Consider the following 25,036-nt stretch of genomic DNA (forward strand, 5'->3'; position numbering starts at 1 on the left):
CCTCCACCATGCCTGGGTTTTGGCACAGGCCATAGAATGAATGATTTGTCTTCATTTAGTTTTTAGTCAGTAGTTCTTTTACCTATCAGTATTTAGGCTTATACATAACTCTGAATGGAAGTCATCTTATAAGTGTCTAAAAAGGCTCCTCACACAGATAACTGATGTTTATGTTGCTTTTTATTTCATCATCAGGTCAAGAGAGATGAATCTGGAGCCATACATGTTACCAAGCAAAAGCATCTTCACTTGTACTACGACCTCATCAACTTTACTGTGAGTACCATCCAGTTGCCCCACCCCCCATTTACTCATGTAATCCTTTTGATTTCACACTATATTAAAGCTACCAGAGTTTTTGCTCATTGTGAATAGTGTGACTTTAAGATCACCTAAAATATGGACAGAACAGAGACCTTTCTTGTTCTGAAGACATTGAGGTTGGTGTGATACTTCCATTCATTTTTTTTAATTTTAATTTTAATTTTTTTTAATATTTATTTTATTTATTCCCTTTTGTTGCCCTTGTTGTTTTATTGTTGTAGTTATTATTGTTGTTGTCGTTGTTGGATAGGACAGAGAGAAATGGAGAGAGGAGGGGAAGACAGAGAGGAGGAGAGAAAGATAGACACCTGCAGACCTGCTTCACTGCCTGTGAAGCGACTCCCCTGCAGGTGGGGAGCCGGGGTTCGAACCGGGATCCTTATGATGGTCCTTGTGCTTTGCGCCACCTGCGCTTAACCCGCTGCGCTACAGCCTGACTCCCACTTCCATTCATTTTTACTTTGAAATATTTGTTTGTTTATATTGAGAAAGAGAGGTTATAACTCTGCTCTGATGATATGAAGTATTGGGGAGTAAATCTGGGCCTCTGGTGTGTGCTCTGTCTTCTGAGCAACTTCTTTAGCCACTGCTCCAGTATTTTTATGTGGTATTCAGGATTGAAGCAGTGGCCTCATGCATGTAGCACACAGTCCCTCTCTCTCACTGAGCCACCTCCCCCCCCCCCCACTCCCATATCTTTATTGCCTCTCAGCCTTAAGTCCTTAAGAATACTGACAGGTCACAAAAACCTTTCTTTAAAGTCCTCCTTAGCACCATGAACTCAAGAAATTTACCAAAATGGCATTCTTCAGAAGATTTTAAATGTTACTACTTTTAAAATTACAGTGCTTTATCTGCTAAAGGAAATTCAGAAGATATAGAAGGATAGAAAGAGAGCGAAGATCTTCAGTAATTTGTACAGAGGTTTTGAAGAAAACTGTGTATTTTAAATAGCTTCTGTCTATGTACATATTTATACACATATTCTTCTCATATACATATGGCATATGTATTGCTTAAATACTAACAACTGTTATTTTTGACCACCAGTGTTAGGTTTGATTTGCCCTTTTGTTTCATTAACGTCATCCAAATTAGAAATGCAGTTTATCACTTTGTTTAAGTCATTTGTGCAGATCTGCCTTTTAAATCTTTCTGTGAAGGTCAAATATACAATAATATGTCAGTTAAACTTCTCTGTCTGCTATGAAGGTCACTGTTTTGTTGTTGTTTCCAGAGCTTCACTGCTCCGGTCTGACATATGCAGAGAGACAGAGGTGGTGTGAAGGAAGGAAAGACACCACAGCACCAGCGCTTCTTCCAGTGCCATGGGGGCTGTGCTTGAACCGGGTCATGCATTTGGCTAAGCAAGTGCACTATCCAGTGAGCTATTCTGCTGACCCATGAAGTTGTTTTGACCCACTGTCATAACTCAAATCTGTGTTGTGCACCTATTGTTCTTGGCTGTTTCTTACTACTGTAATTGTACTGATACCAAGCTATTAAATAATACTCTCAATATATCTTTTTTTTTTTTAATTTCTTTAAAGATTTGTTTTGTCTGAGAGTGCTAAAGAGGAGACAACCAGGGGGTCAGGTGGTAGCTCAGTGTTTTTTTTTTTTTTTTTTTTTTTTTTAAACAGCACTTTTCCTGTAAGAACAAACAAAGGCCTCCCTTTTCTGCTGTAAGCACATCTAATCCCCTACGATTTTGCAGGACCACTTCAGCAAAGGAGTCAAGCTGTCTCTGGAGGTCTAGAATGGTACTAGAGACAAGTTGCATGCCATTTACCAGCTGGAGTGAGAGATTTTTATAAAAATGGTATGCCATCCCAATACCTGCTGTCCCAGTGGCCACCCCAGCTGTCACACCAAGACCAACTAACAGGGGTATCATGACAATGGCTCTCTTACGTCACCCTCCAATGAGGTCAAATGAGGGGGTGGGAAGAGGCTCATCCCCAGGGATGATGTCAATGTCTGGCAAGAGAAAGGCCAGGTCACAACGGCCTGCCCAGTTGGTTGGTAAGAAACTGTGGGCAAGTCTACTGCCGCAGGTAAAGACCATTCCTGCTGGAGGGCATCCTCCATCACCTGGATTTAAGGTAATCTTTTTTTTAAAAAATAATTTATTTCTTTATTGGGGAATTAATGTTTTACATTCAACAGTAATACAATAGTTTGTACATGCATAACATTCCCCAGATTCCCATTTAACAATACAACCCCCACTATGTCATTCATCATCTTTCATGGACCTGTATTTTCCCCACCCACCCACTCACCCCAGAGTCTTTTACTTTGGTGTAATACTCCAATTTCATTTCAGGTTCGACTTGTGTTTTCTTTTCTAATCTTGTTTTTCAACTTCGGCCTGAGAGTGAGATCATCCCATATTCATCCTTCTGTTTCTGACTTATTTTACTCAACATGATTTTTTCAAGGTCCATCCAAGATCAGCTGAAAACGGTGAAGTCACCATTTTTTACAGCTGAGTAGTGTTTCATTGTGTATATATACCACAACTTGCTCAGCCACTCATCTGTTGTTGGACACCTGGGATGTTTCCAGGTTTTGGCTATTACAAATTGTGCTGCCAAGAACATATGTGTACACAGATCTTTTTGGATGGATGTGTTGGGTTCCTTAGGATATATCCCCAGGAGAGGAATTGCAGGGTCATAGGGTAGGTGCATTTCTAGCCTTCTGAGAGTTCTCCAGACTGTTCTCCACAGAGGTTGGACCAATTGATATTCCCACCAGCAGTGCAGGAGGGTTCCTTTGACCCCACACCCTCTCCAGCATTTTCTGCTGTTACCTTTTCTGATGTATGACATTCTCACAGGAGTGAAGTGATATCTCATTGTTGTCTTGATTTGCATTTCTCTGACAATCAGAGACTTGGAGCATTTTTTCATGTGTTTCTCAGCCTTTTGGATCTCTTCTGTGGTGAATATTCTGTCCAAGTCCTCCCCCCATTTTTGGATGGGGTTATTTGTTGTCTTGTTGTTGAGTCTGGCAAGCTCTTTATATATGTTGGTTATTAAACTCTTATCTGATGTATGGCATGTAAAGATCTTCTCTCATTCTGTGAGGGGTCTCTTGGTTTGGGTAGTGGTTTCTTTTGCTGTGAAGAAGCTTTTTAATTTGATGTAGTTCCATAGGTTTATACTTGCCTTAGTCTTCCTTGTAATTGGATTCATTTCATTGAAAATGTCTTTAAAACTTATGTGGAAAAGAGTTCTGCCAATATTTTCCTCTAAGTATCTGATAGTTTCTGGTCTAACATCCAAGTCCTTGATCCACTTGGAATTTACTTTTGTATATGGTGAAATACAGTGATTCAGTTTCATTCTTCTGCATGTTTCAACCCATTGTTTCCAACACCATTTGTTGAAGAGACTCTGCTTCCCCCATGTAATAGTCTGGGCCCCTTTGTCAAAGATTAGATGTCCATAGGTGTGGGAGCTCAGTGGTTTTAAGTGCACGTGGTGCGAAGCACAAGGACCAGCGTAAGGATCCCGGTTCAAGTCCCTGGCTCCCAACCTGCAGGGGAGTTGATTCACAGGCGGTGAAGCAGGTCTGCAGGTGTCTTTCCCTCCCCCTCTCTGTCTTCCCCTCCTCTCTCCATTTCTTTCTGTCCTATCCAACAACAACGACATCAACAACAATTATAAAACAACCAGGGCAACAAAGGGGAAAAAATGGCCTCCAGGAGCAGTGGATTCATCGTACAGGCACCAAGCCCCAGCAATAACCCTGGAAGCAAAAAATAAAGGAGACAGCCAGACCCTACTCAGCTCTGGCGGTGCTGGGAATGAGCCCGAGCTCTCCTGCTTGCAGGGCTGTGCTCTTCACAGGCGAGACTGTCTCCCAACCCGTCCCAGAGAATCCGTGCTGCCAAGCCTTCTTCTTGTCTTCAGTGACGGTAGGAGGGATCTCAGCTTTGCTGTGTTCTGTGCTTGAATTGCAGTGGCTAAACTCACGGACGGTTGTGCTCTTGGACAGTGTGGAGAAGTTGCATGTGATTGATCGGCAAACTCAGGAGGAACTGGAGACAGTGGAGATCTCTGAAGTTCAGTTGGTCTACAATAGCAGCCATTTCAAATCGCTAGCTACTGGAGGGAATGTTAGCCAGGCACTGGTGAGAACAATGTCTTCTCTTGGTATGGATTTGATAAACTTGGTATTTTGTTGCTTTGTTTTAGAAATAGGAACGCGGTCTTGAAGTTTGTTTTTTCACAATCTACTTTTATAAGAGAGAATGAGAGAGACCAGTGTACTGCTCTCAGCTTTGATGTATGTGATACTGGGGACTGAATTTGAAGCCTCAAGCATATAAGTCTTATGCTTAAGTGTTTTTTAAATTTTTATTTATGTATTTATTATTATTATTACTATCAGAAATAGAGAGGGAAAGAGGAGAGAGAGAGACCGAGACCAACGGACCTGTGGCACTGCTTCACTGCTTAAGAGTTTTCCTCCTGCAGGTGGGGATTGGGGACTTGAATACAGGTTCTTGCATACTGTAACATGCCTCTGTGCTGAATGCGCCACCATCTGCCCCCCTTTTGAAGAATTTTTTTAAAAAGCTAATAAGTTACGTAAATATGAAGTGTTTGAACTAAAGCAATATTTCCCACTGCTTTCTATTCAGAAAGGTGACTAATTTAGTACTAAGAAATTTTAATTTTATACTAAAATAATGATGGGAAATGGAGATTTTAAAAAAGATGAAACAGCAGGAATATTTTAGATATAATGTGTCAGCAATAAATCTGATAGATTTAAAGGATGAATGACTAGAGACAGATAGTCTTTGAAGCTTGGGAGATATTTGGAAGTGAGCAGAAAATACTTATGACATGACATGAACTTGAATAAACCTGATCCTGTGGACATTAGAAGGCAAGGATTACTTTGACAGAGAAGTGCAAAATGTTCTTGAGGATTAGATGCTAGATGAAATAACATGGGAAGAAGGAATACAAAAGTAACCTTAGCATCAATTAAGACATAATAATGTTCTTTAGTATTTTACACTGATAGTTCATAGTAAATCACTTTGAGCTGTGACTTCATAATCCCAAACAAGAATCTTTAAGCAGGAAAATTTGTGAGACTTCCCTGGGTAATTACTTAAAAATTAGTGATGATGGTTATATTAATGAGTATCCAGTGTAGTCATTGGTCAAATGTTCCTGAAATGTTAGAACTTCAGCACATATAATATGTATGAAAAGCTCATCAAACTTCAAAAGTTAAAATCCAAGAAAATCCTTGATAAGAAATAGTACAAGTTGTAACCCGGGAGATGGCACAGTGGCTAAAGCCTTGACTCTCAAACACAAGGTCCTGAATTTAATCCCAGGCATCACATGTAAATAAAGTAAATCTTTAAAAAAAAGTTATTATACTTAGAAGAAATAATACAGATGAATACAAATTCATAAAATAGAAAGTTAACAAACAATATATAAAACTAAGCAAGTCAAATGCTGGGCCTTGAACCAAAAAGTAAAAAAGATATGTTCTTTAAAATATATGAAATTGATATGATAAACCTCTAGTGAGATTAGTTAAGAAAAAGGAGAGAAGATGCAATTACATATAATCCAGTTAATTGGGATATAACCTGCTTATCAGTCAGGAAGATCTGTTCATCCAATTGACTATGTATTAATTAAAGAAATTAAATGATTTCCTACAAAGAAACTCTGGTTCCAGATGTCTCCACCAGCAAAGTCTTTCATACTTAAGGAAAAACGTAATAGCAGTTTTGCACATAGAACTTTTTTAAAATAGAGAAAAAGGTCAGCTTAATTCTGCTAATGAAGCCAGCCAGTTGAAGACACTAGTCTGGAATGCCCATTATTGTAATGCCTCTTTAAGAGAATCAGGTGCTCCCTTTCCCTCTATTTTTAAAATGTATCAGAAGACTAATAAGTCATGTTCAACTGCTACTTATCCAAGGCAGAAAGATGGGTTTACAACCATTCTACAATCAGTTTAATTCACCATATTGATCATTAAAGAAAAAACAGTAATGTCTATCTTAAGAGATCTAGAAAAGGGGGCCAATTGGTGGTGGTGCACCTGGTTAAGTGCACAGGACCTGGGTTAGAGCCCTGGCTCCTCACCTGCAGGAGACACTTCACAAGTGATGAAGCAGGTATGCAGGTGCCTTTCTCTCTCCTCTATCTCCCCCTTCAATTTCTCTTTGTCCTAGCCAATCAAATGGAAAGAAAAAAAAATGAAAAGAAAGAAAAAACGGGGGAAAAAAGAGATCTGGAAAAAGTATTTGAAGGGCCAGGTGGTGGCACACCAGGCGGTGTGTTAAGTGCACACATTACAATGTGCAAAGACCCAGGTTTAAGGCCCTGGTTCCCAGTTGCAGGGTGAAAGTTTCATGAGTGTTGAAGCAGCATCACAGGTATCTCTCTGTCTCTATGCTTCTCTCTATCACCTCCTCCCCTCTCAGTTTCTCTCTATATATCCGGTAATAAATAAATAATTTTTTAAAAATGTATTTGACAAAGTATAATATCTATTTCTGATAAAATGATTAACAGTAATAGGCAATTACCAGTCTTCAACCTGATAGCGAAGGCATCTACAAAAGTTCTACAGCTGATAGCATACTTAAAGTAGTACTATCAACCCCTCCTCTAAAAAAAAAAAAAAAAAAGACCATTCTGATTAAGTGTCCTCTAAAGCAAATAGATCTGAGACAGGAGCATGTTAAAAGACTCTTTGGGGCTTTAGTTAGCAAAATTCAGATTATGGAAATGAGTTTTCCAGCTTCTTCAACAAATAAAAGTTCAAGGAAAATAAAGGAAAGAGCAAAATAGAGGCACAACCCATAAAGAGACATGTCACCTGACTGTGGCCCTTGTTTGGATCTTAGATGAAAATGAAGGAACACAGTAAAAGCAAAACAAAAAATATTAACAGCGCTTGATATTTATGAGATGATCTAAAATCCAAACACTAATTGGATATTTGATACTGTGGAATGATTGTTAATTTTTTAAAGTGTGTTAATAAAATGATAGTTGTGTTAAATAGAATTCATTTGTTATACTGAATTCAATTAAAATTTTGAGCTTCACTTCAAAATGAATCTTTTACAGGATGTTGGTAGGAATATAGATGAGATAGGACTGGTGATGAGTTGATAATTGAAGCTGGTTATGGAATATATGAGGTTCATTTTATTTTCTCTACCTTTGAATATGTTTTTGAATTCTCATAAGTTAAGACATTATCAAGAACAGTTTGACCACTTGTACATTTTAGGAGATTTAATATTTTAACATGTTTCAAATTCACAAGAACTATGCATCTTTTTTCAAATGTGATAAATCTGAATGTCAGAAGCTTAGGGGCCAGGTGGTGTTACATCTAGTTGAACACACACATTACAGTGCACAGGTTCAAACCCCTGCTCCCCGCATTCGGGGGTGGGGTCGGGGGGGGAACTTCATGAGTGGAGAAGCAGTGCTTCAGGTGTCTGTCTGTCTCTTCCCTGTCTATCTCCCCTCCCAATTTCTATCTGTCTCTATTCAATAATAAATTAAATTTTTTAAAAAAGGAAGCTTGGGAATTTTTATGTTAATACCAAGCCAATAACAAAACCCAAATGTGTTGCCCATGTTTATCAAACTGCAGGCTCTGTTTCTGTTTTGTTCAGCTGTGCTAACTCCCATATACTGTGCTGCTCTGGCTTCCTGTCTCCTCTCATGTTTAATGCTGGTATTTATATTAAATATTTTCAATCAGCCCATTTCTTTTCCAGAAGCAGTGACTTCCTTTCAACCAGTAAGAAGCAGCCATTCTTTAGATTAAAAGTTGACATGTTTCTTTCTTTTCCACATTACTTCAAAAAGCATAAAGACCATACATAATCAAAGAATTACTTCTTATACTTTTTCTACTCCTTCCAGTAACAGATTGACTCTTAATTGACATTCTTTCTCACTCACTAATGGAATGTAGCAAATATTGAACCACAGTGTTCCCTGTAACTGACATTCTTTAAAACGTAATGACACTTTTAATGTGTAATTTTTACCGTCTCAATTTATTTTTTATAGGCCTTGGTCGGAGAGAAGGCTTGTTATCAGTCCATCAGTAGCTATGGTGGTCAGATCTTCTACTTGGGGACAAAAGTAAGCTCTTCTCTGTGACTTGGCATTTGTTTTTGTCAGGATTGTTGGAACCGAGAGGTTGCTTGGGGAAGATGGTAGCAGTACATTACAAAGTGAATTTTGACCAGTAATAACCTGACACTTTTAGAGATTAGTCAGTCATAGTTTTTAGGTAATTAATTTTCTCTGTTTTTAGACATAATTTGACTTTCATCTAGGTTCTGATAGAATGCTGATTTCTTGACTCCAGGATATACTTTCAAAATCTAACATAAAATTTGTGTTTTCGCAGACAGGAAGATACCTGTCATGTAACTAAGATGACCTTTGGCTTAGTTCAGTTTGGGATTTACTCAAATGCTTTGAGAGATTAGACTTAGAATTGCTAGAGTAAGAACTTTTTTTTGGTCATTGCTGGGACTTCATTGCTGTAGGTTAGCTTTTTTTTTTTTTTTTTTTTCCCCAGATTGTAAGAGAGTAACAGAGACAGAGAGAAGGGGTGGGAGGCCATAGCACGGAAGCCTTCTCTGGTGGAGTGGAGGGATCAGACTTGAACCTGGGTCTCTCCTGAGACAAAAGCAAGTGTGCTCCTAGGTTAGCTGTCCTGTTGACCCTTCACACAGGAACGTGGGTTTTTATTATTATTATTAATATTATTACTTTTATTTATAAAATGGAAATATTGACAAGACTATACGATAGGAGGGGTACACACAGTTCCACGCAGTTCCCACTCCCAGAACTCAGTGTCCAGTCCCCTCCCTTGATAGCTTCCCTATTCTTTATCCCTCTGGGAGTATGGACCCAGGGTCATTATGGGGTGCAGAAGGTGGAAGGTCTGGCTTCTGTAATTGCTTCCCTGCTGAACATGGGCACTGACAGGTCAGTCCATACTCCCAGCCTGTCTCTCTTCTTTCCTTAGTGGGGCAGGGCTCTGGGGAGATGGAGCTCCAGGACACAATGATGGGGTCATCTGCCCAGGGAAGTCAGGTTGGCATCATGGTAGCATCTGGAACCTGGTGGCTGAAAAAGAGTTAAGATATAAAGCAGAACGAATTGTTGACTAATCATGAACCTAAAGGCAAGAATATTGCAGATGAAGATTGGTGTCTCCATTTTGGAAAAAGCTAGTAGGTCTATTTTAGGTATATTCCAAGGGGCCCACGACTTTACTAGTGTTTGCCTGAGCCTGACAGCTAATATGCAGGTGGACCCAGGTTATTGTCTGGGGAGATGATGTAATAGTTGGAAAAAGGACTGAAAAGCTGGGTCAGGGAAGAGAGTAGCTCCCAAATATGGGAAAAGTATATAAATATTGGTAACTGTAAACCCCATCGATTTGATCTGGGGCCATTCTGCATGGGAACATGTGTAACCTCTGCATCCCTGTAGGTCTAAGCTCGCATTCTGTGATCACAGCTAGGAACATTCCAGGCTGCACTAATTTCAGGATCCGTCTACCTGGGGTAGGAGGTAGAGTATGTTGTCCAACTTCCCTTCAGAGGATGGAACAGTCCCTACCATTGTTGATCCACATGGAGGGCCAGGTCCTTTAGGGGCCCACAGAGGGGTGCGTTATGTTGTGGCAAGAGGAATCTGTTAGAGGTCTAGGCCCATCATGTCTGTGTGGGAATCCCAGGACTTGCTGGTGAGGGCCTCAGGTGATAGGGTGGCACAGGAACTTTTAATAGATCAGTTTGTTTTTGTGCTGTTTTTTTCCCTACATTATTAAAGTTTAGTCTAGTACCTAGTTTGTGAAGGGTTGCTGGATTTTGCTTGTTCTTTGTCCATGAAGTTAGCTCCTTCTTGGACTTATTGAGGACTTACTGATCTTAAATTTTTATTTGATTTACTGTTGAATGTGGGCACCTGAAAACACTTTAATTCTAATTAATTCTAATTCTGACTATAGTAAGAAATGTTTTTATTTAAAGAGATGTACATTCACATAGAAGAGATTTGTAACTGGGACAAATGTGTCTTCCAAAAAGATGTGTTAAAAATGATTTTTCTTTTTCGTTTTCTTCCCTTGATTTTCCAGTCTGTTTATGTGATGATGCTGAGGAGCTGGAGGGAGGTGAGTCCAAACAAATTTGACCTGTGAAAGCTGTTAAATGGATAATATTCACACATTTGTTTTGCCTTTGCAGAAAAAGATTTACTTGGATATGTAATTTGATTTCAGAAGTGTATGTCAAAATCATTGTAACCACTAGCTACTTGATTTTCTAAAGCTTAACTGTATAAATGAGGATTAGTGAGGGTTGGGTGGTGACACACCTGGTTGAGCACTCATGTTACCATGAGCAAGGACCTGGGTTCACACCTCCCCATGTCCCACTTGTAGGGAGGGAGTGCTTCATGAATGGTGAAGCTTCATGAATGGTGAAGCAGGTACTGCAGGTGTTTTTCTGTCTTTCTCTCTATCTCCCCACTCCTCTCTCAGTTTCTCTCTGTCCTACCAAATAAAGAAAAAAAAAGTGGCTGCAGGGCCAGGCAGTGGTACACTTGGTTGAGCGCACATGTTACAATGCGCAGAGGACTTGGGTTCAAGACCCCAGTCTTCACCTGCAGGGGGAAAGCTTTGAAAGTGGGGAAGCAGTGCTTCAGTTGTCTCTCTGCCTCTCTTTCCCCTCTTCTCGATTTCTGATGATCTCTCTCCAATAAATAAATAAATACAATAAAATATATTAAAAAATAAGTGGCCAGTGGGAGCAATGGATGCGTCGTGCGGGCAATAAGCCCCAGCGATGACCCTAGTGGCATTCAAAATTATGTATACAGGAGACAAAACCCTTCCTTTAATTCATACATGTTGTGATATTACAGGCTTTCACTCACTTACCTCAAACAAAAAAATCATGTGTAAGAAAATAAATTAGGGTCAGATAAGGTTAGGCTGTAGATAATCAGATAATTCAATATAGCTGGCTCAACAAGCTCTCTGTCTTGCACTAAAGCAGTCTGGGGCTAGGAAACACCTGGTTGCTGTGCCAGAGCCATGGACTTCAGTATACTCACCTGCTGCACCACCACTGGGGTGGATTCTAGTCTTGAGGTCACATTGTATTGTAGTTTTGCTACTGGCACTCCATCTGTTCAGCTCACTTTTTCAGGAAGGAACAAAGAGAAAGGCTTTCTTTCTTCTATTTTATTTATCAGATAGAGACAGAGAGAAATCAGAAAGAAGAAGGGAGATTGAGAGGGAGAAACAGAGACACCTGCAGTCCTGCTTCGCTACTTATCAAGCTTCCCCCTAGAGTTAGGAACCAGGAGCTTGAACCCGGGTTGTTAGAAGGGCTTCCTTTTTCTTTTTTTATATATTTATTTATTCCCTTTTGTTGCCCTTGTTGTTTTATTGTTGTTGTTATTATTGATGTTGTTGGATAGGACAGAGAGAAATGGAGAGAGGAGGGGAAGACAGAGAGGGGGAGAGAATGATACACACCTGCAGACCTGCTTCACCGCTTGTGAAGTGACTCCCCTGCAGGTGGGGAGCAGGGGGCTCCACCGGGATCCTTATGCCGGTCCTTGTGCTTTGCATCACGTGCGCTTAACCTGCTTGCTGCGCTACTGCCCGACTCCCAGAGGGGCTTCCTTTTAAGGTGACATTCCAGAAATACCAGATAGCACCTTTTTGTCGCTGGTTGGATGGATACAAGTGGCTACAAGGGAATTTCAGAAATATTCTCTAGTTGGTGTACTGCTCCCCCAAACTTGGACTTGGCCACTGACGAGGAGGGAGTAAGTAAATGAGATGAACTGAGTCTCTTCTACTGCAGTCATATTCTAGCTGTTTCTTCTCTCAGATAAGCCTTGTGACATAGCTTATATAGTCTATATAAGTCTTATATAAGTCTATAGACTTAGAGCTTATATTGTGACTTGTAGCTTATATAGTCACTATCCAGTGCTTTAGCCAGTGTAGTGTATTGACACCTATCACAGGGATACTTGTAACAACAGCAGTCTTGTTTTATGTTTGTTTGTTTCTGATAGAGACAGAGAAGCAGGGAGTGAAAGATCATAGCAGCACTGCTTCCTTCAGTGCAGTGGGAGCTGGGCTCAAACCTGAGTTGTGCACATGGCAAGGCAACATCCAGTGGAGCAATTTTGCTGGCCCACAGCAGCAGTGATCATTTTCCCCAGTGAAGTGATTAAAAAAAAAAAAGTGATCTGTTTTGAAAATAAGATGAACATGAAATAATTTAAGCAGCAACTTCTCAAACAATATTAAGTAGAATAGATTTTCTAGCTGGTTGCTGATCTGACTTTTCTCATTTATTCACTGTAGAGAGTGGATCATCTCCACTAGTAGAATAGATTTTCTAGCTGGTTGCTGATCTGACTTTTCTCATTTATTCACTGTAGAGAGTGGATCATCTCCTGAAACAAGATTGTCTGACAGAAGCCTTGGGTCTTGCATGGTCTTTCCATGAAGGAAGAGCTAAAGCAGTTGTGGGTAAGTCAACAGAGCACTGGTGTAACAGTGATTTTTTTTTTTTTTGGAGTAGAGGATCTGAATAATACTAGTCACTTATAGAATAGTTGAGTGCTCAAGCGTTTTGTGAGACAGATACATTTCTAGCTTTATAGGTTTCCACTGAAAAAGTTTAATGACAAAAAGGGAATTTTTCAAATATTTATTCCTTTATAAGTGAGAGAGAGAGAGAGAGAGAGAGAGAACATCACTCTGACATAGATAAGGCTGGGTGTTGAACTCAGGAGCTCAGGTTTGAAAATCTAGAACTATATCCACCTCTTCCTGGGCTCACTTATCAAGAATTCTAAATTTGACATTTTCTTTTTTAATAATCTTTATTTATCCCCTTTTGTTGCCCTTGTTTTATTGTTGTAGTTATTGTTTTTTAAAATATTTATTTATTCCCTTTTTGTTTTTTTCTTATTGTTGTAGTTATTGATGCCGTCGTTGTTGGATAGGACAGAGAGAAAAAGAGAGGGGGAGAGAAAGAGACACCTGCAGACCTGTTTCACCGCCTGTGAAGCGACTCCCCTGCAGGTGGGGAACCAGGGGCTCTAACCAGGATCCTTACGCCCGTCCTTGTGCTTTGTGCCAGCTGCACTTAACCCGCTACGTTACTGCCAATTCCCTAAATTTGACATTTTCATTCTTTCATTTCACATGGGAAATTTACCATTATGACAAACTACTTGACATACTTTCTGATCTGATCTGTTTATATTATGGTCTGTTGTTTAGTGTTTTGAGTTTTGATAGCTAGGGACTGTTAGAAATGTTATCTGTTGTTACAACAAGACCAGAATGGTGTCACTCCTGAAGGTATGAGCTAACTTTGGCTTTGCGCTGAATCTTGTTTCTCTGTAGGATTATCGGGGGAGGCCAGTAAGCGGAAGGCTGTTGTTGCAGATCGGGTGAGTATTCTGGTAGGCATTTGACAGGATGGGGCAGGGCAGTACAGATTTGGTTTTGGTATTTGCTAATACCATTGGCCATGGTTAGGTAAGAGATTGCAGTCAAGGAGAGTATAGAAAAACAAGTCAGATTATAAATCCCTGGTGTCATATTAAATGCTTTGAAAGTTCTTTCTTCTTGGGAGCTTAGTGATGTCTCACACATCACTGTGCATGAGGACCTATGTTTAAGCTTGTGGTTCTCACCTGAAGGGCAATGGGAAGCTTCATGAGCTGTGCAAACAATACTGCAGATGTTCTCTTTCTTTCTCTCCTCTCTCTTACTATGTGCCTCTGTTAAAAAGAAAAACAAAATGAACAAACAAAAATGGCTACAGGGTTTTGTAGAGTCATGTAGGCATCGTACCCCAATAATAACTCTGGTAGCAAAAATAATAATAAAATTCTTCTTTTCATCACTTATTTTTCCCTAGTTCAGTCTCTCATGAAATTGATAAATTAGTAAAATGTCCCAAAGTCTCAGAAAGAAGTAGGAGGCAAAGTGCTGTCTGGATTATTTCTGAGCCTGACTGTAGTTTACAGAATTTTATCATTTTTATAAACTAGTTAGTAGTTATGAGAGAGATGTTTGTTTGTGTTGCCCAAGGTAGCAGACAGGACTGACGTTTCCTTATTATTATTTACTAGCATTAGTATGATTCATGCCGATATTTACTATTAACTTTGTTTTCCAAGTCCCTGGGTGGATTCATTAACTATAATTATTCCTCCACCGTTTATTAACTAAATGCATTGATAAAAATTATATTCCATATGAATACAGACATTTAAAAAACATGAGTAGAAACTGGTGTCTCCTTAGACTCTTGTATGACTTTTTTCAGTTTCTGCTAAAAAGAATTGGTTGAGTTCTTTAGGGCAGACTTAAATTTTTCACATTCTTTTTTCTCTCTCTCCTTTTGTTTTTTTGTTGTAGAGCCAGTACCTAGCAAATGTGCATTTTCTCTGCTTCCAGGCTGCTTTTCCAGTCAAGCTGACAGACAGACAGACAGACAGGAAGAAAATGAGCCACACAGCACCAAGCTTCTCCCGAGGCCGTGACTCCTGAACCCTAGTGCCAGCCTGGCCGTGGGCTGCCCATCTCGCTGGCCCGGATATTTTATTTTCAGGGCAGTAAAGAGTCCACCTAGGTGTAAAGCCTAGATATCCTTTTTTAATTTAATTTTTTTTATTTGGTGGTTTAATGGATTACAAGAGCCTTACTAAGGAAAATTAGGAATTTAGTATGATCCTTCAGGCTGGAAGAAATTGGGCTGTGGTTTTTAAAACTGGGAAATAAAAGCTAACTGAAAACTTAAATTACATCTTTAGTATAAAAAGTCTGACCCTGTGCTAATTTGAATGGTCACATACAGTAAAGCCTGAAAGAGTTCAAAGGGGAACTTTCTTTTATCCTTTTTTTTTTTTTTTGCCACCAGGATTATTGCTAGCATTCGGTGCCAGCACTACAAATTCACTGCTCCTGGTAGCCATTTTTTCTTTTTTCTTTTCTCTTTTCTTTCTATTTTATTTGACAGGACAGTGAGAAATTGAGAGGGGAGAGGAAGAGAGACACCTGCAGGGCTGTTGCACCTGAGCGGGGCCTCCAACCCGGGTCCTTCAACCCGGGTCCTTGTGCATGGTAGTGTTTGCACTCAACCTGCTGTGCCACCACCTGGCCCCAGAGAGATGACTTTCCTGTCTGTACTAGTCTGCTCTCCTTCCAGATGGTGGAGATCCTCTTCCACTGTGCAGACCGTGCTCTGAAGAAGTGCCCAGAGCAGGGGAAGATGCAGGTGATGGAGCAACACTTCCAGGTACAGCTATGCAGGCTGTCACCCCGCCTGAGGATGGCGATGGCGATGGCGTCACTTTCAAATATCTTTTCAGTGTTTCAACTTTTACTTCAGGGTTTTTGAATCATTCTAAATAATTCCATTTTGAAGATGCAGGTGGGGGGGGGGGGCAGCGAGTAGAATGTTGTTAAGTATCAGGGCTCACCTGTCAGTGCCTCAGGAAGCAAAAGGGTGATAGGAGGGTGCCTTCATTTGAGGTGATAACTTTCAGTGGCCAACACCTTGCCTAGGACTGACATTTGTTAAGTAGGCCAGCTGGACAAGGGAGGTACTGCCAAGGCTGCGCTCACTCTTCCAAGGGGCACCTGCAACTCAGAAACAGCTCTCTCTCTCTTTCTCTCCCACCTCTCTCTCCCTCTCTCCCTCCCTCCCACACTCCCTCTCCCTCCCTTTCTCTCTCACACATACCAGTTAAGTAAATACAGTCTTTAAGATGTGATGAAAAAGCTTGAGGTTCTCTTGAAACTCACTGACAGTGGAAGTCAAGGAACAGTGTAAAACCTGCTGTGTTGATTATGTGAGTTCTACTGTTTGCAGTGATTTCCAATTGTATTTGTTGAAAATGTGTTTCTTTTTCCCCATCCTAGAACTCCTTGCCCTAGCTCTTCTTAGTTACTTATTTTTTAAAAGATTTATTTATGGAGAGAGAGAGAGAGAGAGAGAGAGAATCAGATAATCACTCTGGCATATGTGATGCCAGGGACCAAATTTGGGATCTCTTGCTTGAATGTCCAGTGCCCTAACTACCAAGCTTGGCCACTTATTATTATTATTATTATTTAAAATAATTTATTTAGAAGGAAAGAATTGGAATCACTCTAGCATATGTGATGCCAGGGATCAAGCTTGGACCTTATGCTTGAGAGTCCAACACCTTACTCACTACTCCATCTTCCTTTTAAAGGCAGCATTGTGGGTCTAATCCAAATCTTTGTTCATATATGGTAGTGCTGAGCTGTCGCCCCAACTGTTGTTTTTTTTTTTAATGGTTTTAGAGAGGGAGGGAGGGAGTCAGGGTGAGAGAGTCTCTTTGTATAACCATTATGCTATCTACCCCACCCCCGTGTTAACTTTTTTTTTTTAACCAGAACACTGTTCAGTTCTGGCTTATGGTGGTTGGTACAGGAACCTGGGATGTTGGAGCCTCAGGCATGAGAGTCTGTTTGCATATCATTATGCTATCTACCCTCCACCCGTTTTAACTTTTTTATTCTTTTAGAATAAAAAGACAGAGGCGGGGCGGGGGTAGCACTGCACTGTTCCGCTGTTAGTGTAGTTTCCTCAGGTACTGTAATACTCCCAAGTGGGTACCAGGGCTCAAACCTGGGGCCTCAGGCATGCACTCCACTGGGTAAACTATCTTCCAGCTCTGACTGATAAATGTTACGAATGTCCTGGCGAAAAGTAATAAAAGCTATTGCACCAGGAATACTCCGTGGTATCTGAGAGTGCGTACAATACAGGAACTCAGTCCTCCTCTGATCCCCTGTCATAACTGCTCTTCTAAAAACAAGAGCATCACATGGAAATATATCAATAGGTACAACCTGGGAACAGCTGTGTAACACTGACATATAACAGTTGCACGCACACCAAGGGCCCCAGCAGCCCCAGGCTCACTGCCTAGGACCACATGCTGAGCAGAGCAGTGTTCTGGCTCCCCTCTCTCTCAATTATGTGTATGTGTATATAGAGGGAATCTGTGCCTGTTTTTCAATAATTCAAAAGTGCTGGATTTTAAATATTCCCATTAATGCAAGCAAGAAAAGTCTCCTGGAGTGGAATTCCTGCTGCAAGACAGTAAAAACCAGGCATACTTCATTCACGATAGCCCAGGAGCCTGGCCGCTGCTGCAGGTTTTGGCTCCTCGGCAGTTTCTGAATGGCTGATAGTTAGAGATGCTTTTTACTCTGTGACCTTGGGAGAACCACTGCAGTTTCCATTTCCAATGGCGGGGAAGAAGACACAGAACTCCGGTGGTGGAATGGTGCAGTGCTGTAGTCCTCTTATCTTGTAATTTTATGAACAAATATTAAATTAGTAATAATAAAAAAATGCTTTTTTACATTTGTCAGTTCACTCTTAGAAAAGCTGGCTGACACTATATTGGAGTCTTAAAAAAGGAAGCAGCAGGCTAAGTGAGACAACATAATGGTTATAAAAAAGGCCTTCATGCCTTAGATACCAAAGGCCCCAAGTTCAATCCACCCACACCAACATAAGCCAAAACTGAGCAGTGCTCTGGTGGTGAAAAAAAAAATTAATTTAATTTAAATTTTGAAAAAGGAAGTGGGGGGGTAGGGGAGATAGCATAATGGTTATGCAAACAGAGTTTAATGCCTGAGGCTCTGAGATCCCAGATTCAACTCCTCCCCCCATCACCATAAGCCAGAGCCATAGGAAGAAAACATTTAGGAAACATAGGAAAGCATTTAGGAACAATTCCTTGCATATAAACAGTGTTGTATTCCAGTGCAGTGGTTATAGGAAGAAAGCTTAATATTATAACAAAAGACAATTACCAAGAGGTTACAGGATGGTGTTTTTGAAAGAATTGGTCCCTCTTTCTGTGAAGTACACTTGGATGAAAAGAACCATCCCAGGGGAATGTTGAGAGGGGCTCATGAGGGTGTGTTTGTGAGTGATATGGAAGTTGACGGCGAGTGTGCATGCTTGTTTTGGAATAGAGACCTGCGTGCCAAGGGAGAACATGTAGAGCACTGTAGAGAAAGCAAAAGCAGTGCTCTAATAGAGAAATAGGAGCCTCAGTGTGAAAAGAACTGTAGATCATGGTTTCAGTACAGGCCACAAAATTTACAAAGAAACAAACTGTAGTGTATTTGGGGTTTTCATTCTGCTAAAAGAGAATCTGAAAAAAAATCTTTGATTTATTATTAATTTAGTTTATAGAAGGTAACATGCAATAGCGGAAGCCACTACTCCAGATTTATTTATTTATTTATTTATTACCAGTGATTAAGGATAGAGAGGGCTATACTTTATTGAGAGAGAAAAAAAATCACTTGATTTTTAAACTATTAATGAAAAACACTCTTCAGTATGAATCTTTGCACTTTAGAAAGCAAGTATTTCAGAAAAATGTGGGTGCAATGTCATGGTTATAGGCTGAAAACTTAATTGGGTTCACATACAACAGGAAATTCTTAAATTTTGACATAATAGCCACAAACATTTCAAAGGGAAAGGAAGCAGCAATGTTAAGAGAAATATTTTCTCTGCACAGCATAGGAGAAATGCTGAGGATGGAAGAGAGGCAGATAACCATAGTTAAATGCAAAAAACATCATGAACCTGGAGGACTGTCAGAAAGGAAAATAGTATGGCTGGACTGGGGAAATAGCACAGTGGTTCTGCAAAAGACTTTCATGCCTGAGGCTTTGAGGCCCCAGGTTCAATCCCCAGTACGGTTATATAAGCCAGAGCTGAGCAATGCTTTGGTCTCTTTGTCTATTTTTCATTAATAAAACATAAGATGAGAAAGTAAAGAGATTGTGACTACCAAATACTGTGGGTTGAAGAAAGATCCACACATTACACATATATGCCAGATATCATGTTAAGAAGGCTGACTCATAATTCTCAGAACCCCATGAAGGCATCTTTTTTGCACTATTTTTTAACGAAAAAATTCAAGGTGAGAAGATTTAAGTGCCTTTCCAATGTAATATTTCTATTAGATAGTGAAGTCAGGATGCAAATCTAAGTTCAAAGTCCAGCATCCCACTAACCAACTGTACTCTACTGTGGTTTCCAGAACAAAAGCAGAAGGCATGCTGTTAATAAGTGATGATAAATGAGAATGGCAGCAAATATTTACAGCCGTTACAAATAGTTTTAAACGAAGTAGTGTAAGACTTACTGTGTGGCAGGCTCTATTACCCTTCACACATGTTAACTTGTAATTTTCAACTCTGGTAGGTGGTGTAATTATTCACCTACACAAACAAGACCAAGGCAGAGAACCGAGTAACTTGCTACTGGTCCCAAAGCTAGTAAGTATTAGAGCTGAGGTTAGAATCCAGGCATTTGGACTTAAGGGTTCGCATCGGGACTGTCATGCTCCAGTATAGGATGACACTTGATTATTTTTGCTTTGATTTTCATAAGCACCGAGAATGATCTTTAAAGTAGGAAAGTTCGGAAAAGCATATTTAAGGAAAAAACAAACACACAGGAAGCATGTGTGAGTCCTAGTTGTCGCATTATAATGATTCAGATCTCAAGACTCAAGAACTGTAACCCAGGATATGTTTGAACAGTCTTAGCCATTGTTCCTGATTTGTAACTTTGGATCAAATTTCAAATAAGACAGACTCAATTAAGCATGGATGCCTACGTAGAGGAGATACAATTTATTTCACTCAGGAGAATAATTTTCATCTGGAAAAGGTAATCTTCAGCCCACTGGATTGAGTGAAGTAGCAGCAAGTTTGGTTACAAAAGCGCTGTTTTAAATATTTAGCGTTAAATATTTAATCTTGAAATAATCATAAAATAATTAAATGAGTTATCTCTTAAAATGGAGTCACTTTTTTCCTTTAGATGGAGAAGGAGAGAGCGGGTGTGAGTATATCTGGTTTCTACCTCTGAAAAAATACTGAGAATTTGTATTTTACCAGCAGGTGGCACTCTGCCTCAATTTTAATCCATCTCTGAGGAGCCTCAGCTTTCCTTAGGATATTTAATGCCATGTAGTATTTCTGCTTTCCTCCATAGATCAATCCAAATTTTGTCCTGTATTAAATACAGAAAATAACTTTGGGGTCTTGTGATGATTTGAGCAGGCTACAACTTTGATTTATCTCTAATTTGAACCTGTATCTGTAATGTAGTATAATAACCAGAAGGACAAGTAGGAATTAAGTGTTTTGTGTCATGCATTGAGTTTCTCCTTTGCTCCAGGCCAAGTTTTCCCTACCTCAAAGCAAAATCAGACAGTAAACAAATTCTGTTTTGTCTTAAGCCATCCCCAGTAGCCTCTTCTCTACATGCCAGACATCTTGTACGTGTCGTCTCCTTTCATCCCTTTTACTTCATGTCGATAAATTCTCTGCATCCCTTGTCCCCCATCTTATTGGTCTTCTGGCATCCAGCAAGATTAACCAATTCTTGAGACCATGTATCTGTTTGACATCTCTGGTATTGAGTCCCCTGAGAGTGTTATCAGTCATAGAAGCTAGCTGGTCAGTTAATTATAGATGTGGTCTCTTGGTTTGGGCACTGTTTAGGAAACAAAGTAAAAGAATAAAACACAACAAGGGCAACAAAACGGAAAATAAATAAATAAATATTAAAAAAGAATAAAACAGTGAGACATTTAAAATCTTTGAATCAAGCTAAAAGGATTTGAAAAAACAGTTTAAAAGATCTTAAACATGAAGCCTCATGTCATCCTTAAAGAGACTCTTTCTAGCTTTTACATCTCTACACAAAACAGATCATTGCAGGCTGTTTTCTCTAATAGCTGTGGACGTGTGTTTTGGTATTGGGTTCACAAAATAAGAGTGGTCAACTAATGACAGAGTGAGGCAAGTTTTTCTTCTCTAATTCATGTTTCCCTGAGATGAGTTGAGGAAGAAACCATAGTGCAGGTGTCCAGAATTCTGCCTCACCTCTGATGCTTGTTTGAAATGCTGGTTCTGGGGAATCAGGCTTTTATAGAAGATTGTTTTGTTGCCATCATTCCTGGAAAACAAGCCCACATATACACAGACACATCCAAAGGATTGTCTCTCTATAGCTGCTTATGGTGTCTGCATGCCAAAGCATGAATACCAGCTACCTTGCTCTGATGGCCAGTAGACAGTATCTACCTGTATATGTGTGTGCATATGGGGATGTATGTATGGTAGGCTTTGTTAACTTTTTGGATAATTTCAAAGAGTGCAATTTTCAGTGCCTGATTAACTTACAGAGTATGAATTGTGAACATTGATGCTATTGCTCCAAAAAAGCAAAGAGGGTCTACATATGATTGGGGAAAGCCAGGGCTTAGATCTTCAGGTGGCAGATGGTAAAAGACTCACAATGCAGTAAAATAATCTATTCAGTTAAACAATTGATGGTCTTAAATTTAGGCTTTCTGTCTGTCGGTTGAGTGTTTTGTTCATGTAGCCACATTTACTTAACATAAATCTTAAATGTGCATGACTATCTGGCAAGAGAAGTGTCTACTTTGGCCAATTATGGAACTCCTTACTAAAGAAGACACTAGAATTAATTTTTTTCTTTTTTTTTTTTTCCTCCAAAATTCTGAAGGCCCAAATTTTAATCATTTCTTACATTATCTGGGAAGACTTTGGACTAAGAGGACTATTCCCCACCCCTTTTTTTTTTTACTGGCTAGTACAGAAAGAACTTGATAGGAGAGGAGGGGAGAGAAAAAGAGAGACACCTGCACCACTGCTTCATCTCTTGTGAAGCTGTCCTCCTGCAGGCGGGGACCATGAGCTTGACTCTGGGTCTTTGCACATGGTAACCTGTGCAAAAGGCCCCACCTCTGTCCCAAGAGGAATATTCTTAAAGAATGGATTGGTCTCTCATTTTTCTCTTTCTACATTGAAGTCAAAGAGTGTGGCCAGTTTATCTTTTTTCCCCCCTTATTGGGGGATCAGTGGTTTACAGTCAACAGTAAAATGCAGTAGTTTTGTACATGAGTAACATTCAGTTTTCCACATAACAGCTCAACCCCCACTAGAACCTCCTCTGTCATCATGTTCCAGGACATGAGCCCTCTTCTCCACCCCAGAGCTTTTACTTTGGTGCAATACACCAACTCCCAGTTTATCTTCTATTTCTGATATTCTCTCTTCTACATGGATAAGTCAACTTCCTTGACTTACTATTAGAGTTTGATAGGTTTCCCTGATGCCACAAGGGTCCTATGTTCTGTTCTCTGGTTCCCGGGAATGGTTCCCTGAGGTTTGCTCAGGAGCCTGTGGCTTGTACAGCTCTAAACTGCAGTCCAGAGCTCTTTTTCTAGGTCACTCGCTTCCTGAGTGGTTTTATGCAGGTCCTATGAGTCCACCATGTGAATTTGAAGCAATTGCAAATATGGCATCTGCAGGTGATGCAATGCGTGTTTCTGCTGGAGTCCTTCTTCCCCCCCCCCCCCCATCAAATTTCCTGCTTAAGCTGTCCATGTGCAATCACCAACCTTCAGATAGTGTTTTTTTATTAGTGATTTAATAATGATTAGTGTTTGTTTTTTAACCAGAAATTCCTGCTGGTTTCTGATTAAATTCATTGAGTCACTTTGTTGTAATATTTGTTTTCTGGGGGAGAGCCAACTTTCTATGACTAGATCACTATAGCTTCAACCCAAAAATGCCTCTTTTTTTTTTTTTTTTTTTTTGAAACCTGAGCACTGATCAGCTCTGGCTTATTTATGGTAATGTGGGGAATTGAACCTGGGACTTGATGGAGCCTCAGGCTTGCGAGTCTATTTGCATAACCATTATGCTTTCTACCCCCACCCTTTTTCTTTTTTAAGTGCCTCATTTTTCTTTTGATAGTGAGACAGAGAGAGGGTAGGAAAGGATAAACACCTGCAGCACTGCTCCACTGTTCATGAATTGTCCCACCTGCAGCTGGGGGCCGAGTGTGTAAACCTTGGATCCTCACACTTGGTAATATGTGTGGTCCACTGGGTGAACTACTACCTGGTCCCAAGTCAGTTTTTTTAATGAGGGGTCAAAGTATAATTCTGCCACTTATGATGTTGTATTTACTGTTGTCTTTCTGGCTTTTATGTGGTTCTGGAGAACAAACCATGCAAACCCCATGCGTGACTAACTGAACCACCTCCCTGGCCCTAGTCAGACTTTTTTTTCTTTGGACAGTTTTCCTGGTGATGATAAAAATTAGCTAGTTCTCCCATCTTCTTCTTGTTCCTCTTCTTCTTCTCTTCCTCCTTCTCCCTCCTCCTCTTCCTCATGTCATCCTCTACTAGATTTTTATTTATTTTACTAGAGCACTGATCAGCTTTAGCTTGTAATAGTGCAGGGTGGGGGGTGTTGAAGCTGGGACTTTGGATCCTCAGGCATGTGAGCCTCCTTGCATAACTATTATGCTATCTACCTCCACCCTGTACTATTTTAACTGTTATCTTGGTACTTACTTTTATACCATTAAACATGCTTCTAGTTTCAATTTTAATGATGAACTTGAAGTGATGTGTACTTTTTTTTTTTTTTTTTTTTGCCTCCAGGGTTATTGCTGGGTCTTGGTGCCTACACTACAAATTCACTGCTCCTGGAGGCTATTTTTTCCCCTTTTGTTGCCCTTATTTATCATGGTTGTTGTTGTTATTATTATTGCTGTCATCACTGTTGGATAAGACACAGAGAAGTTGAGAGAGGACGGGAAGACAGGGGAGAGAAAGTTAGACCCCTATAGACCTGCTTCATCACCTGATGAAGTGAGCCCCCTGCAGGTAGGGAGCCAGGGGCTCAAACTGGGATCCTTACAGCAGTCCTTGTGCTTTGTGCCATGTGCGCCTAACCCGCTGTGCTACCACCCAGCCCCCATGATGTGTATTTTTAATTTAGCCCTGGGACCACACAAAATAAGATGAGCAGCCACTCTGGAAGTCCTAGGACTTGACCTCAAGAGCTCCTCATGATAAGAGCTGTGCTCTACCTGGTGAACTGTCTCCTCGCCCCTTAAAAGGTGTCTTCTGACCACCAGCTTGTGGGTGAGGATGAGGCCGGAGAGTCTTCTCTGCCTTTTACCCCTGCCCCTCTTCTCCCAGTTTGTCTGACTATAAATCTTTTCCCCGTTGTCAGGGAGTATAAATCCTATGTCCACATTAGTTCAGGCTTACTTTTTCCAGTTAAAATCATCTAATGCCCATCACCTATACTTTTGCTTTAGTTTCCATTGTTATGTCTTAGTGGCTGGCACAGTTTAAGAAAAGCTCATGAGAACAATAGTCTTTGAATTGGTGTATCTTCAAATTGTTGTACTCTAGCTTTTACATTTTCTTTCCTTAAGTATCTTGAAGATATTTCTCTATTATATTCTGGCATCGAATGCCACAATAGAAAAATCTGAGGCTAGCCAGACTTCTCCCCCCTACCCCATAATTGACTGATAGCCTTTTTTTCCCCCAGTCAAATAACTTTATTATCTTGACACTTGGCTTAGTCATTCTAAGCTACTTTTCTCTGGCATATGTGCTTTTTAAGTGACCAATATAGATTTAAACCCCCCTCTTTTTTTTTTTTTAATTTCAGGGCTGTTTTTCTGGAT

The 25,036-nt window shown here is 40.1% G+C and overlaps 1 protein-coding gene across 2 annotated transcripts in view; it reads left to right on the plus strand.

The window, feature by feature from the left end:
* The window catches only part of VPS8 (VPS8 subunit of CORVET complex), a 208,117-nt gene that overhangs the window by 41,810 nt on the left and 141,271 nt on the right, over window positions 1-25,036 (plus strand). Inside the window, exons 13-19 of one of the 2 annotated variants that reach the window (XM_060172094.1) lie at window positions 196-276; window positions 4,298-4,468; window positions 8,421-8,495; window positions 10,516-10,551; window positions 12,846-12,936; window positions 13,822-13,868; window positions 15,635-15,724. In XM_060172094.1, coding sequence (XP_060028077.1) covers window positions 196-276; window positions 4,298-4,468; window positions 8,421-8,495; window positions 10,516-10,551; window positions 12,846-12,936; window positions 13,822-13,868; window positions 15,635-15,724 — 591 coding nt within the window. The remainder of the gene's footprint in view (window positions 1-195; window positions 277-4,297; window positions 4,469-8,420; window positions 8,496-10,515; window positions 10,552-12,845; window positions 12,937-13,821; window positions 13,869-15,634; window positions 15,725-25,036) is intronic. The other variant, XM_060172095.1, reaches the window with a different exon arrangement.

Source organism: Erinaceus europaeus, chromosome 14, assembly GCF_950295315.1.
Source record: "Erinaceus europaeus chromosome 14, mEriEur2.1, whole genome shotgun sequence".
Taxonomy (NCBI): Eukaryota; Metazoa; Chordata; class Mammalia; order Eulipotyphla; family Erinaceidae; genus Erinaceus; species Erinaceus europaeus.